This window comes from Lontra canadensis, unplaced genomic scaffold (assembly GCF_010015895.1).
Source record: "Lontra canadensis isolate GAN:19392208 unplaced genomic scaffold, GSC_riverotter_1.0 scaffold11, whole genome shotgun sequence".
Taxonomy (NCBI): Eukaryota; Metazoa; Chordata; class Mammalia; order Carnivora; family Mustelidae; genus Lontra; species Lontra canadensis.
In genome coordinates this window covers 21,812,405-21,827,599 of record NW_022631005.1, presented here as the reverse complement: position 1 = coordinate 21,827,599, position 15,195 = coordinate 21,812,405, and the positions used below count along the sequence as shown (strand labels likewise).

The 15,195-nt window shown below is 38.3% G+C and overlaps 1 protein-coding gene across 3 annotated transcripts in view; it reads left to right on the top strand.

Annotated features, from left to right (window-relative positions):
* The first annotated feature begins 7,695 nt into the window (after positions 1-7,695).
* HNMT (histamine N-methyltransferase) overlaps positions 7,696-15,195 on the top strand; it is a 47,169-nt gene continuing 39,669 nt past the window's right edge. The window contains exons 1-2 of one of the 3 annotated variants that reach the window (XM_032856147.1): positions 7,696-7,714; positions 8,580-8,726. In XM_032856147.1, the coding sequence (XP_032712038.1) occupies positions 8,590-8,726 (137 nt within the window). In that variant the 5' untranslated portion in view covers positions 7,696-7,714; positions 8,580-8,589. Of the gene's footprint in view, positions 7,715-8,248; positions 8,355-8,579; positions 8,727-15,195 lie in introns of those variants that run through there. The other 2 variants (XM_032856146.1, XM_032856148.1) reach the window with 2 other exon arrangements.

Sequence of the window (15,195 nt, the reverse complement as noted above, 5' to 3'; positions counted from 1 at the left end):
AAGAAATGGGTAAGAATGTCAGAACTAAATAAAAAGCTACATTCAAACTGAGTAAGAATTAGTAACATGGGACTAAATGAACCAAAGAAGAGGATTATAGTTTTTTGACTCTTGTTTGAAACACTGCTGTTTCTCTAATGTTTGTTTTTCCAGATTAAAGAAACTTTCTCTTAAGATATCTATGACTTACAGAAATGTGATAAAATATTCCTTGAATGAATCAAAGTGTTAAACATTTCTCTCTACCTGAATCCTCTGAAGTTCAGAAAGTCTCTGTAAGTATTCTTTCTTTCATGGCAACCATAGTTGTATGCATAAGTTCAATAAGAATCTGTTCTCCTTGTAATAGGACACCATTGGAGACATTGGTTATTTTACCAAGGTTTGACTGGAATGTCATATATGAGAAACACACACATAGACTCAGATATGACCAGACAGCTTTAAGGAATTGAGGTTGCCTTTGTGAAACACAGAGCCACAAAGACCTTCAGAAATCTTGGTCTGATACTTTGCTTACTGAGTTCCCAGCAGCCTTACCAGGTAAAGAAAGAATGTCACTTCCTGGCAGGTTCAGGAATGTCAGCATGCTTTTGGAAACTTGAGAAGATGAATTCACCCAAATCTACAGGTATTGCAGGCATGTCTCATGGCAAGTGTTTAGCTTGGTATCTGGCCTAAAGACACTACTAAAAGTTCAATCTAGATTCCTTATGAAGAGTTCCAACAAAGCAAATTTTGAAAGTTCTATATGGCCAATTACAATTCTCCCTGAGCTCATGGAACTAATTAGGCCAACTATGTTAAAAAGTGGGCTTGTTTTACAAGCAGATTTGTTTCAATTTGGCTATCTCTGGAAATAAGGGTGATTCTAGAGAAAAAAAATTATGTTTCAGTAATGCATTTTAAGGATGTTAAATTCTAGTTCTGATTAACTTTGAGTATTTGTTGTTTGCCTAAGCTAGACAACTTGAGGTAAATTTCAGAGAAATTGCAATGACAGCTCATGTATAGACAGTTTTCATGTTTGTTATCTTGTGGGGATAGTAACACGATCCCATGAGCATATGACTATTTGAACAACTGGAAAAATGGGATGAATTTTCTCCTCAATAATTGTGTAACTCAAGTAGCACTTTCACCAATTCTGTGTGGTTTGAATAACAAAATCACTCCTTAAAATCCAAAGGACAACCACTCCATAAGATTAACTATGGACTTGTGTAAATAATGGACAACCCTCCTTCTTTATGATTGTATTGGGTGTTACACTTGGGGATACCCATATACCCAGACAAGTGTTCTCTCACTTGCTAGTGAATCCTCATAATTAGGATATTGTTAAGGCTAACCATCAAATGGTTTTATCCCTTAGCCGTATTTGTCCCAGGAGCTGCCTCTTATGATATAAAATTGCAAATAGAGGCCTTAGCCAGGCATACAGTGACTACCTTGGACTAAGCTAGACATGTAGTCACACACAAATTCAGAAGATGACCCTCCAAAACCAAATGGTCCCTGATATCCTGACTGCAGCTCAAGGAGGAACCTATGCTTTATTAAAACAAAGTGTTGTGTATGTACCTCAGATGACCACAAACATGTGCCAGGATTCTATGAATACCCAAAGGTGGGTAGGTGCTTTAAATAATCTCTCTTTTTCCTTTAGTGATTGTTTAAACTCCTAGATTAGAAGAGGACTTTTGTCAACTGACTATGGTTTGTGTTTCTTTTTCTTTTTGTTACTCTAATCATGTTTTGCTGTTTTCTCCCCTATTTCTCCACTTGGTGCCCAGACTCCATCACTGCCACATCTTCAAGCCAACAGGTGATCCTTTGTACTGAGGGAAATTTTATATATGTTGTCTCCTTTGGATTCAGCTGCCTCTGTCTTTCATAACTCCTATACATCTAAGTCCCTGACTGATCAATGTTGACCCATAGGCAGGGACATCTCTATGTCCCTATTCAGCAGGAAGAAATTCTAGAAGATGAGCCACTCTCAGCAACCTTGAAGATTTAAGGGTCAAAATTATTCAGAGGAGAATGATGTGGAGAACAAAGGAAAAAATAAATAAATTTTCCTTGCAGTCCATTCACAAGTACTTGAGCTATCTCAAGTAATTTTCCTTGAGGAGCTTAGCTACTTCAACGGTAATACTTAGCTAAAAGCAAAAGACAACTTCAGCTTGACACTAGCCCAGCATCCAGAATCCTATTAAAAATCTCTTTGGAAAAAAAAAAAAATCCCTTTGGAAACTTCTTTCCTCTCTATCCCCCCAAGATAAATGTTTGTAATCATCCCCCAAATATACGACCCAGTGATATACCTCTGAAGGGTCTCAGGATTGTAAGGTTTATGAGACAGTAGTAAATGACCTTATCCTAATGAGAGCTAGCCCCTCAAGATCCTAGAAACCTTGCTTTCAAATTCCTTAAAGACTGTGCTATCCCTAACTGCCTCCTAACTTGAAAGTATATAATCAGCCACTCCTCCCGACCTCAGGGCATCTCTTTCTGCCCATGGGTCCTGTCCCTATTCTTTAGTAAAACCACACTTTTTGCACCAAAGATGACTCAGGAATTCTTTCTCGACTGTTTGTTCCCAAACCCCAATATTTTCACACGATTGGCATTTTGCTACTGTTTCTTCCTCTTTTATTTATTTGTTTGTTTTTTTGGTATAACACATACAAAGCCATATGAATAAAGGGAAATAAACAAAAAGCAGAATCATACCTATAAATACAGAGAACTAACTGATGGTTTCCAGAAGCAAGGGGTGTGGAGTTTGAAATAAATAGGTGAAGGGAAGGGGGAGATACATGCTTCCAGTTTGGCAAGAATAAGTCACAGGAATAAAATGCACACCATAAGGAATATAGTCAATGGTATTGTAACAGTGTTTCAGGATTTCTTTTCCTTCGCTGCCTGTGGTTCTCAGTCAGATGGCTTTGAAGAATGAAGAGGTAGACCAGGAGAAGAGTGGTGGGCTGCAAAGTTTACTGAGAGATAGTACAAAGCTCCTGAAGAGGGAGGAGGCCTGAGATAGTTCCCATTAGGGCTTCTAAGTCTAGGGGATTTTAGGAGAATGTTGGCAGGCTGTTTAAATATGATTAAGCCTCCCTGTACCTATCACCCAATTCAGTTTTTGTCCACTGCTTATCTACCTATCAGGTAGTTGTTCACGTGGGAAAAGGTGGAGGTATCCTTCCAGGATGATGTAGAGTAACAGGACGGGTTCCTTTTCCTTTTAAAGATAGTTTCCTCTTAGGATGGGGGTCCTTTGCCCCTGCCTGCCTTACTTGCTACTATCCTCCATTAATAGTGATATATCAGGACAGATGGCAGCTACACTTGTGGTGAACACAGCATAATGTATAAACTTGTCAAATCACTATGCTGTACACCTAAAACTAATGTAACATTGCATGTCAGCTATACTCAAATAAAAAATTAAAAAAATAAATTAAAAAAAAAGTGGAGGGGCGCCCGGGTGGCTCGGTGGATTAAGCCTCTGCCTTCGGCCCAGGTCATGATCTCAGGGTCCTGAGATCGAGCCCCGCATCGGGTTCTCTGCTCAGCGGGGAGCCTACTCCCCGCCCCCCGCCTGCCTCTCTGCATGCTTGTGATCTCTGTCAAATGAATAAATAAAAAAAAAATTTAAAAAAAAGTAGATAAGGGATACCGTTTGCTTTTTGACCTAGTGTGGATAATATTATATTACTTGATGACAGGAAGAATACAGAATTACTCTACCTTTTTGTTGTCATTGTTCCAGAGTTCTCTAACATGGAAAATAATCAAGTTGAAAAGGTACAGAGTAGTAAGAAATAGTGTGATATAATTTTTAAAGAAATGGTCCAAAATGAATTTGAATCTAGATTCTTTTCTCATGCATTACATGATTTCATACAACTTATTTGTTTTGAGTCTTGCTTGATGATAGCAATCGTTCCATTCCCAGAGGATTAAGAGTATTATGAGATAATGTGTGAAAGGCACTTTGACTCAGTAACAGCATAATATATGGTAAGTAATAGAAGACAGAAGCCCCAAAGAGGTATGAGAACATCTAAGAATCCTAACTATGACAATCTTTCAAAGCCTAGAAGAATCACATCCCAGTGTACTGAGATAATTTATAAGAGCAATAATGACGTTATTGTCAATAACCTTTGAGAAGTCACAGCAAATGATAAGATTGCTAGACAGTTGCCCCAATTTTTAAGAAAGAGGGGAAAAGAGGATTCATAAAATTTAGTAATTCCAACCAGCCTGCTAGATGTTTTAATCCCCAGGGACATTCCAGATTCATTATGGATTATGAAACAGATAGTCTCTTTGTAATTGTAGAAAGGAAGTTGTGATTGCTGAAACCAGCATTTAGTCAAGTGCAAGTCACACTGAAAGCAACAAGATTTTCCTTTTTTTGTGGAGGGGCTGAAAGACTAATCAGAGAAATGCCAAAATGCCACAGACATGGCATATCTGCATTTCAACAGGGCACGTGGCAAAGGTTTTATGAAGCTTTAATATGTTAGTATGCATTATGACTATCAGAGAAATCTACTGAACCCATTTTTTTTTTTTTTTTTTTGTAAAGCAGCAAGTAACATCTGAAAGAATTTGGGATGGGCAGAACATCATTGGGAAATATTAGTTTAGTCTAACCTGGACCCTAACATCTGTACTGGTTAGGCAATGTTTGGGATATTGTGTTTATTTGCAGACACCCATTTTTTAAAGAATCCCTGACAAACTAGTATTTCCAAAGGAAGAAACTAGCATAATGGATTGAATAAAGCTATATTGGAAATGAAATAATTAGTAACTGTCATGGACCAAGTATCTGAGGACTCACCAAGTCATATGTTGAAACCTTAACCCCCAACGTTATGGTATTAGGAGGTGGGGGGGCCTTTGAAGAGTGATTAAGTCATGAGTATAGAGCCCTCATGAACAGGATTGGTTCTCTTATAAAAGATTCCAGAGAACTGCCTTGTCCTTTCTGACATGTGAAGAGGCAGTTAGAAGATGTCTGTTTAAGAACCAGAAAATGAGCCTTCCCCAGATCCCGAATCTGCCAGCACCTGCAGATGTTGACTGGAATGTCATATATGAGAAACACACACATAGACTCAGATATGCAGAATTCTGAGAAATAAATGTTTGCTTCTTAAGCTATTTAGTATATAACATTTTTGTGATAGCAGTCCAAATAGACTAAGAATTATGGAATTAGGAAAGAGATACCTTTAGGAGTAGGGCTAACCTATGAGCGAATTTCAAATTTTTCAATAGGTGTTGTATGGGGAAGAAATTAGAATCATTCCATGTAGATTAAGTAGCCAGACACAGGAATACCATGTACAAGTTATAAAGAGGCAGATTTGGGCTGAACATAGAGTTTGCGACAGCACTGGTTTGGGAATCTGACAGAGGAGAATTATATTCCCAGTCCTGCCCCTTCCTTACTAGGCATCCTAGAGCAAAGGATCCAACCTCTTGGGATCTCGGTTTTCTCATCTGTCATATAGGCAAGCCCACAGAGCTACTGCAAAGTAAAAATCCTACACTAGAATAGAAAAGACCCGTACAACTCCGGGCCCATAATAAGAACTCAGTAAGTGGAATTACAGTTTTATTATTAACAGTTAGAACCAGGCATGTAAAGGATGAAGACTATCTGACAGTGGAGAGTATCTCAATACTGAAAGTGATCAAGCACAATTTTAATCTTTTAAAATAACTGAAAGCCTACGGTGCACAGTTGTGACTCAGTCCATCTTTATTAGCTGGCAATCACATAGGGACTTGCGGGGGAGAGAAGGCAGGTTCATTAACAGACCATAACACAAGGACAAATGCCATCAAAATTGTAAGAGGCTCAGAAACTAAGAGCACAGTGCTCAGCCTTTCGAGGCAAATATGGAAGGCTTCATGGAAGTGGTAGCACATGAGGCGTGAGAACAGTTTTGGTGGGCAGGGTAAAAGGAGAAGCAGGGCATTAGTCAAGGAGGGGCTACTGCATGAAGAAGCTGTGGGCAGGAAAGCACAGGGATATATCCAGAGAAGTAGCACAGTTTGAAGGCATGCACTAGCAAGGCTTAAAGGAAAATGAAACACAAGTCTGGATGATTTGGGGTGGGAGAGTCAAAGAATGAGCTTTGGACTTAACTTGGGTAATGGTGGGGAGACAGTACACATGTGAGGGGGGAGGAATGACTTTATCATTACAGTGCTTTAGAAGACTGAATTTGGCAGTGGCGATACAATTGGCTAGGGTCTGTGTGACTCCTAAGATCGGGAGGTCAGTATGGAAATGGCTCAGTAGGTGAAAAAAAAAGGAGACTCTCAAGTAGGATAGAGGCAATGAGAAGAGGGAAGAAATCCCAAATGAGAAATGAATGAAGAACAGACTGTTGAGGAAGATTTGGCAATGGGCCAGGTGATAGTCTCAGAAGAGTGAGTTTTAGTTAGAAGTAGGTTTTAGTAGGAACTTTTGAAGGTAAGGTCAATGCCATTTCTTCACAACCGAGTATCACGCAGTATACCCTTACTAAATATTTGTTTAGGAGATGGATATGTGAATGAACGACTGGGATTGGATCTAAAGGGAAGAGTGGGAGATCGTAATGAAGAACCAGAAGCTTGTGAGAGTCAGTTTGAGGAAGAACCAGGCTGGGTGGATAGACACACGAGTTAAGGAGCATATGTCTGTCTATATGCAGTCCCCGGAGCTAAGTTAGGGCTGGTGGGCCAAATCCAGCCCAGCATCTTGTTTTTCATCCAGCCCATGAGCTAAGAATAACTGTTACTTCTTTCAATGACTGGAGAAAATCCAAAGAAGAATAGTATTTCATGACATGTGAAAATGATATGAAACTCAGCTTTCAGTGTCTGTAAGTAAAACGGCAACTTTTATTGTTTTCTTATTACAGAGGGGACTGGCCTGCCCCTTACATGAGCAGTAACAATGTGCTAATCATGATATAAAAGAATCCAGGAGAACTCTCACTACAACCCCATGAGATTTAATTCATTGTTCCCATTTTACTGATGAGCAAACAGAAGGTTCTGTTTCAGCCAAGGTCACACAGTTTCACACTACACCCACATCAATCTGCTTTTCCAGATCTCCCATTTTCTCCTAAGGTAAAGGCACAGCTCCAAGAGTAGTGTGACCACGAAGTGCTTATAAAAGAGGGTTTGGGAGTGTTGAATGCTTGGAGGGCAGTTTTGGAACTGAATCAGAGCATGGGAATGGCTTAGGCAGACACACTTCTAAGAGATGTATAGGAACTAACTCATTAATTCTTATAACCTTTCCTGAGACAGATACTGTTATTAACATCCTAAGCTGGAGGAGTGATTTTCTTTTCTTTTCTTTTCTTTTTTAAGATCTTATTCATTTATTTTGAGAGAGTGTGAGAGAGATAGAGCGCACAATCAGGGAAGAGGAGAGGGGAGCCAAGGGAGATAGGGAAGTAGATTCCCTGCTAAACAAGGAGTCTGATTCTGGGCTGGTTTCCAGGACCTTGGGATCATGACCTGAGCCAAGACAGACACTTAACTGACTGAGTCACCCAGGTGCCCTGGGAGTGGCCTTTTTAAACACCATGTCCTGGGTAAAAAGTCCAGCATGTGGATATTCTAACTCTTTGGGTCTTTGGTGACAATGTTGGGCCACCAGAAGCTCAGCCAACCCTAGATATCTAAGATCCAATGCTCAGAAGTACTTGGGGAATTCCTACAGACTCGGCTGGCTTTGCCCTTTCTCCTGCATTTGTGCGGAGAGTGTTCTCTCATTCCCTTTACTGCCCCCAGCAGGCTTCTCAGAACTTCTAGTTAATAGCTCCTTCCCCATGGTTTATGCTAAAGAGACTTCCTGAATCACAACAGCATTTGAAGAGAGGCAGTGCAGGAGTATAAAGTTCAAGTACTGAGCAGGGGGAAGGCAAGAAGTTCTCCTATAGAAAGCACGGAGGCAGGTGGAGGAAATCTGTTCAAAGATTTCAACCCGGGTAGATTTCTGAAAATGGTCTTTAGCCCTTTACATGTGTGTTTATCCCTGTGTTTGTCGCCTTTCGCCCTTAAAGCCGCCACTATACCACTTGGAATTTATGTCTGGCTGCTGCTCACAAACAGGGTATAATTAGAATCCAGTCTGTGTTTTCCACTTTCTGAACTTCAGGCGTTAACAAACAAGTTGTAGCAGTGGATTTATTGCTTTCTTACAAAACAACAGTGTAAGGGTTAAAGTAGCCGCCAAAGTCCTGTACAAATGACTGACGTAATAATGAGATTTGCACACCAGCCTTCAGTGCTTGTTAAATTCAAAGCAGGTTTTGGTGGGTTTTGTCTTGTGTTGTTTTGTTTTTGTTTTGGGTTTTTTTTGTTTGTTTGTTTTGTTTTTCTTTTCTTTTTTTTGTTTTTTCTTTTTCTTTTCTTTTTCTTTTTTTCTTTTTTTTGCGGGGGAGGGAAGGTAGGAGGGAAAGGGTGGTGTTGAAGAGAAAAAATAAGGAACTGGGAAGAAAAGGAGGGGAAGTTAAACTTCCTTCTCTGTCTTCCACCAGAAAAGCAAACATGGCATCTTCCATGAGGAGCTTGTTTTCTGACCACAACAGATACGTTGAATCTTTTCGGAGGTTTCTCAACAGTTCCACGGAACACCAGTGCATGCAGGAATTCATGGACAAGAAGCTGCCAGGAATAATAGCAAGGTAACAAAAAAGGACGTTTTTGTCAAAAAGACAAGCCTCCAGCTCCTTGTGTGCAATGATAGATGGGTCGAGCCCAGCCCTGTAGGCTGGGCGCGGGGATAAGAAGGAGCTCCTGAGAGCAGCTTCCCCAGCCCTCCTCGACCCCCCCCTCCCCTTGCGCCCCTTCTCCTGCCGTGCTTTAGTTAGAAGCTCGCTTTCCATGTTCAAAGGCTCCTATTTGTGCAGGATTTCCAGCTGCGCGGAGATAAGCGTTAACCATTTGAAGGCACACATCCACGTTCATTTGGGAAAAGATGCAAATCTTTGAGCTCAGATTTTTCAGCCCTGCTCCAGATTTCGCGTTTCAAAAACGTACCAAATGCAGAATTTAGTATTCTTTTGATTAGAATAAAATATAAATAATTACCAAATACTGTTTACCTCTGTGGATTGAGGATAGGGTGCTTCTGGGTTCTCCTAATATCCATTTAAATTCACTTCCTTATCCATTCTTATAGTTATCATTATCAAAACAAACAAACAAAAAACAAACAAACAACCGTCTTTTCCTTTCAACTTAATATTAGCAATGTGGTTCTTTAAAAAAAAAAAGGGGGGCATTTTCCCATTATCAGTGAAACTCACTAGTTCCTATCTTTCTTGCAGACTTTTTTTTTTTGGGGGGGGTGGTGATTAATGTGTTCAATTTGTGCCAGAGCTGATAAGCATTATGAGAGTAAAAGATTCCACATGCTAAAGATAATCAAATCACCTATCTGGGGGTGGATTGCTGTAACTTACTCTGCTTCAGGAAATAATGATAGAAAACTGGAAGAAATGACTGACTGTGGATCCAATTTGCAACAGCAAAGAAAACTGATATTTTATCTTTTGCTGGATTTCTCTATTGTAGGCCTGAAATTCTTTCACCGGGACAGTACCTCTGCCTGATGAAAGCAGGCATTGTTGGATGTGTGTGAAATTCCATTTCCCTTTATATTTTTCATGGTTCAGTTTTTAATTTTTTAAAATAGAGTGTTATATAATTTTTTAATAATTAATAAGTATTAGAACAATGATGCCAAAATCAAAGCATACCTCAAATACAGGTAACTTCTTATCTAGGAACTAATAATTTACTTCTTTGGGTCTTTTTGTTCATTTCTAAAATTAAAGATTATAAGTTAATTTCTGAATTCTTTTGCAGTACTAAAGGTCTGTGTTCATGTCTGTAGCTTATCCAGACCCTTGGTTTTCTTTAGTCATCAGTGGTTCGAAGAGGCACCGTGAATGGATATAACATAATGAATGATGACCCCTATCTTCATGGTGTCCACAGTTTGCTTAGAAATATTGAATGTAGAATCTGTGAAAGACTGAAGAACTTTCAAAAGCATAACCAAATTAGCACTGCAGTGGTAAAAAAAACAAAAAACTGGTTCCTAGCCCTATTTACTCCCCTCTCAGAAGCAACCACTTTTAACATTTTGAAGTATTTTAGTTGTTTCTTATGAAATTTTCTTTCCTAATTCTAAATAACATGTTATTCTTCTTTTTCTTAATTTTACTGTATTAAAATAGCTAAATAAACACATACATTTCCTTCCCTATCATGTCAGTATATTTATGTCAAAATTTTGGGTTCAATAATTTGTTTATATCATTTTGCCTATGTACATATTATACATAATTGAATGATACATTATACTACAATCACACTTCCTTTCAGGTACGTTTGTTTTTTTTCCTAGAGTTAACTATTGTTTTGATTATAGTTTCTTTTCTTAGTTTTCAATATACCTGTCACTACTTCTACCACAAGCAGAAGGATTAATCTCTCAATATAATCCAACAAATCAAGTCATCTGTTAATTTTTCCCCATGGGAACATCTTTTCTGGAACTCTGTTCATCTTTTCCACTCTGGTGATTTGCTGGTGATCTGCCATACAATTATTGATAGAATTTATTTCACCTTCTAGAAATTCTCTTCTCCTCTCTGCAGTACTGAATACTCTGATTCTGGATCTCCTGTCATTCTTTTCTTGATTTCTTTAGACTTTTATCATCCTCAACCTTGTCCTACCCCTCCCCGCCACTTCTTCTTGTCCTTTAAGGCTTCCAGAGAAAGAGTGCATGAAAAGTAAACTTCTTTGAGATTTTGTTATGTTTAAAAGTAACTACAATCTATGGTCATCTTTATTAGATAGCAATTGCTATCCTGAAATATTATATCAGAAATTTAAGGGTACTTTTTCATTTTCTTTTAGCAACTAGAGTTTCTATTGAGAAATCCAATGTCCTTCAAATTGTTCTTGTTTGGCTTGTGATCTTTTTGTTTTGTTTTGTTTTTGTTTTCCCTACTTAGACGTTTTAAGGATTTTCTGTTTAGTATTCTAAAATTTTAAGATGAGTTGTAGTGTGGGACTTTTTCACACATTTTATTTTTAAGATTTTATTTGTCAGAGAGAGAGGACAGCAGGGGGAGCAGCACTCAGAGGGAGAAGCAGACTCCCCACTGAACAGGGAGTCCAAATCAGGACTCGATCCCAGTACCCTGGGATCATGAGCTGAGCTGAAGGCAGACGCTTAACCAACTGAGCCACCCTGGCATTCCTTTTTCACACATTTTTGTGGGTAGTCCCTGGGCCACTTCAATCAAGATTCTGATCTTTCATCTCAGGGAAATTTGGTATTATTTTATCATCCCTTCTCTCTGATTTTCTTTCTGGAATTTATATTCATCAAACACCAGACCTCCTGAATTAATTCCCTAATTTTCTTACATATCCAATTTTTACAATTTTATCTTATAGCCCTTCTATTAATTTTTTTACTATTATACTTTTAATTTTCAAAAATGTTCTTTTTTATAGACTGTTCATCTTTCACAGGTGTAATACCTTTTTTATCTATTATAAAAATTTCCTCTGCTCTCTGCATATTTCTTCTGAGTGCTCTTTTTCTGTTTCTTTTGGTCCCTCTCATGTTAGGGGAACTCCCTAGCTACCTGATGTGATTTGATTATCCATCCAATCAATAGTGAGACACTAAAAAAGTGTTCAGATCCTTTTTGTGTATGTAAGTGAAGTTTGAGTGGGTGACTCACTGTAGGAATTGGATGTGAATTCAGTTGTTTACTGAGAGATTCTCGGATGTCAGTATTTTAAGTTTATTCACTAAGATGGTTTGTTTCCTTGGAGAAACAATCCCCATCTGGATGCAAAGTGTGGGGTGGGGAGAGTTCCAGTATATTGCTGTAAATAATAAATTGTGTTGCTGTTGTTATATGTTATACATTTATTATTTTTTTTTTAAGATTTTACTTATTTATTTGATAGAAAGAGACTCAGCAAGAGAGGGAACACAAGCAGTGGGAGTGGGAGAGGGAGAAGCAGGCTTCCTGCTGGGGAAGGAGCCTGATTTGGGGCTCAATCTCAGGACTGTGGAATCATGACCTGAGCCGAAGGCAGACACTTAATGACTGAGCCACCCAGGCACCCCTATATGTTATACAGTTAGATCCCTGGCTGGAAAATAGTAAGTTTTCAATAATTATTCATCATAATGTGTGAAATAGGTTCATAATAGTGTCTAATTCGTAGAAAAATTGTGAAGATTCAAAGAGTGAAATCACTTAGTTGTGGCTGGACAATTGCTTGACAATTGCTGGACAATTAGCAATAACAATTCCTAATATATGTTGAGTGCTTGTCATGTGCAGACACCTTTCTAAGAGATTTACATGAATTAAATCACTTAATCCCCACAACTGTTCCTTAAACTAGATACTAGTATTATAATTCTATACAATAGGTGGTATTATTATCCTATTTAATAGGTAGTAAAGATGCAGAGAAATTAAATAACTAGCTTAAGGTAATATATCAGTAGGCCATGGCTTCTACCTTGGTGCTGTGCTCATGGCTTCACTATGCTATCTACAGATCTAAAACAGTTTTAAGAATTAACCAAGACCATAGATAAGGATGGGTGTATTAGGACTATGATCATGAGTGGGAAGATAATTAGAAGTAAGGAAGGCAATTCATTCATAGGTGTCCTTAAATCTGTCCTTTGTGAACTTTGCTTCAATCTGTTTTTGTTCTACTACTCTGTCCAGGCTCTCTCACATCAGGGGAAAAAAAAGCAGCTGCAAAGCTAGAGTCCACAAAAATACCACTCCCGGTTCCTGTTTTCCCTTTCCATTCTCACCCTTTCATTATAGTACAACAATCTCTAGATCTTATTTCTCTTTATTCAGCTCACTTTTAATCTCACTGCCATCTGACTTCTGCTCTCAACATTCTTTTTAAAACTATTATCAAAGATACTCATATTACCAAATTCAATGGAGATGATTCCTCCTTTATTTTTTGGTAGTACACTCTGCTACTGTTAACGCTACTAATGGCTTTCTCTTTCTCTAATTCTATCCTCTCTGAGCTTTATTGTTTTCTTCTTTGTCCCATTTGTGTGTTCCCCATAAACCAGTGACTTTTAAAAGTTGGCATTACATCATCATCCTACTACTTGTCTAATTCTTTGCAGTATGCTTGGGTGATAGAATCTAGTCTCCTAGTTAGACCAAAACTTTATGAGGCTAACTCTCCAGAATACATCATTGACCCGATCTGTCTCCCACTCAGCTTAAATCTTGCATATCCAAATGTTTGTAGAATTCCGATTAAAAAGAAAAAAAAAACAAAAAACAAGGCACCCTGACAAAACACAAACTTGCCTTCAAACTATATTCTCCAGCTTCTTTTTTTTCACCATATGCAGTCACCCAAGCTGGAAATTCTTCAGTCATAATACCCTTTTCCCTTTTATTAGCATCAATCAAAAGCCGTCCTACTGTTACCTCCCAGTAAATCAACCCTATTCCATTTCCAGTACTAGAACCATAATACTGAGCTCTATTTTTTTCTTTAGTTTTAATTGAAGTATAGTTGATATACAGCATTATTTCAGGTACACAATGTAGTGATTCCACAATCATACACATTACAAAATGCTTACCACAATAAGTATAATTACTATTTGTCACCATAAATTATTACAGTATTATTGACTATATTCCCATAGTTGTTTATAACTGGATGTTTGTATCCTTTAAACCCCATGACTATTTCACCCATCACCTCACTCCCCTCCCTCTGAAAACCACATTTATTTTCTATATTTATGAGTCTGCTTCTGTTTTTTGTTGATGTTGTTGATGATGCCTATCCGTTAGTTTTGTTTTTTAGATTTGACATATTTGTGAAATCATAAGGCATTTATCTTACTCCATCTGCTTTATTTCACTTAGAATACCCTCTAAGTCCATCCATGTTGTCACAAATGGCAAGATCTCATTTTTTAAATGGCTGAGTAATATTCCATTGTGTATATATATCACATATTTCTCCATTCATCTATTCATCCTTAGGTTGCTTCCATATTTTGGCTTTTGTAAATAATGGTTCAATAAACATAGGGGAGCATATATCTTTATTTAGTGTTTTCCTTCTCTTTGGGTAAATACCCAAAAGTGGAATTGCTAAATTGTGTGGTATTTTTATTCTTAATTTTTTAGGAATCTGTTTTCCATACTGTTTCCATACTGTTTTCCATAGTGGCTGAACCATTTTACATTCTGACCAGTGGTGTACCAGTGTTCCCCTTTCTTCACATCCTCACTGATACTTGGTATTTTTTGTCTTTTTGATACTACCCATTCTGACTGTTGTGAAGTAATATCTCATTATGGTTTTCATTTACACTGCCCTGACATTTAGTGATGTTAAGCATCTTTTCATGTGTCTGTTGGTCATCTGTATGTCCTCTTGGGAAAAAATGTCTATTTAGGTCCTCTAAGATTTTTTTTTTTAATTTTATTTTTTATAAACATATATTATTTCCCCCAGGGGTACAGGTCTGTGAATCGCCAGGTTTACACACTTCACAGCACTCACCATAGCACATACCCTCCCCAATGTCCATAACCCCACCCCCCCAACCCCCCTCCCCCCAGCAACCCTCAGTTTCTTTTGTGAGATTAAGAGTCACTTATGGTTTATCTCCCTTCCAATCCCATCTTGTTTCATTTACTCTTCTCCTACCCCCTTAACCCCCCATGTTGCATCTCCTCTCCCTCATATCAGGGAGATCATATGATAGTTGTCTTTCTCTGATTGACTTATTTCGCTAAGCATGATACCCTCTAGTTCCATCCACATCGTCGCAAATGGCAAGATTTCATTTCTTTTGATGGCTGCATAGTATTCCATTGTGTATATATACCACCTCTTCTTTATCCATTCGTCTGTTGATGGACATCTAGGTTCTTTCCATAGTTTGGCTATTGTAGACATTGCTGCTATAAACATTCGGGTGCCGGTGCCCCTTCGGATCACTACGTTTGTATATTTAGGGTAAATACCCAGTAGTGCAATTGCTGGGTCATAGGGTAGTTCTATTTTCAACATTTTGAGGAACCTCCATGC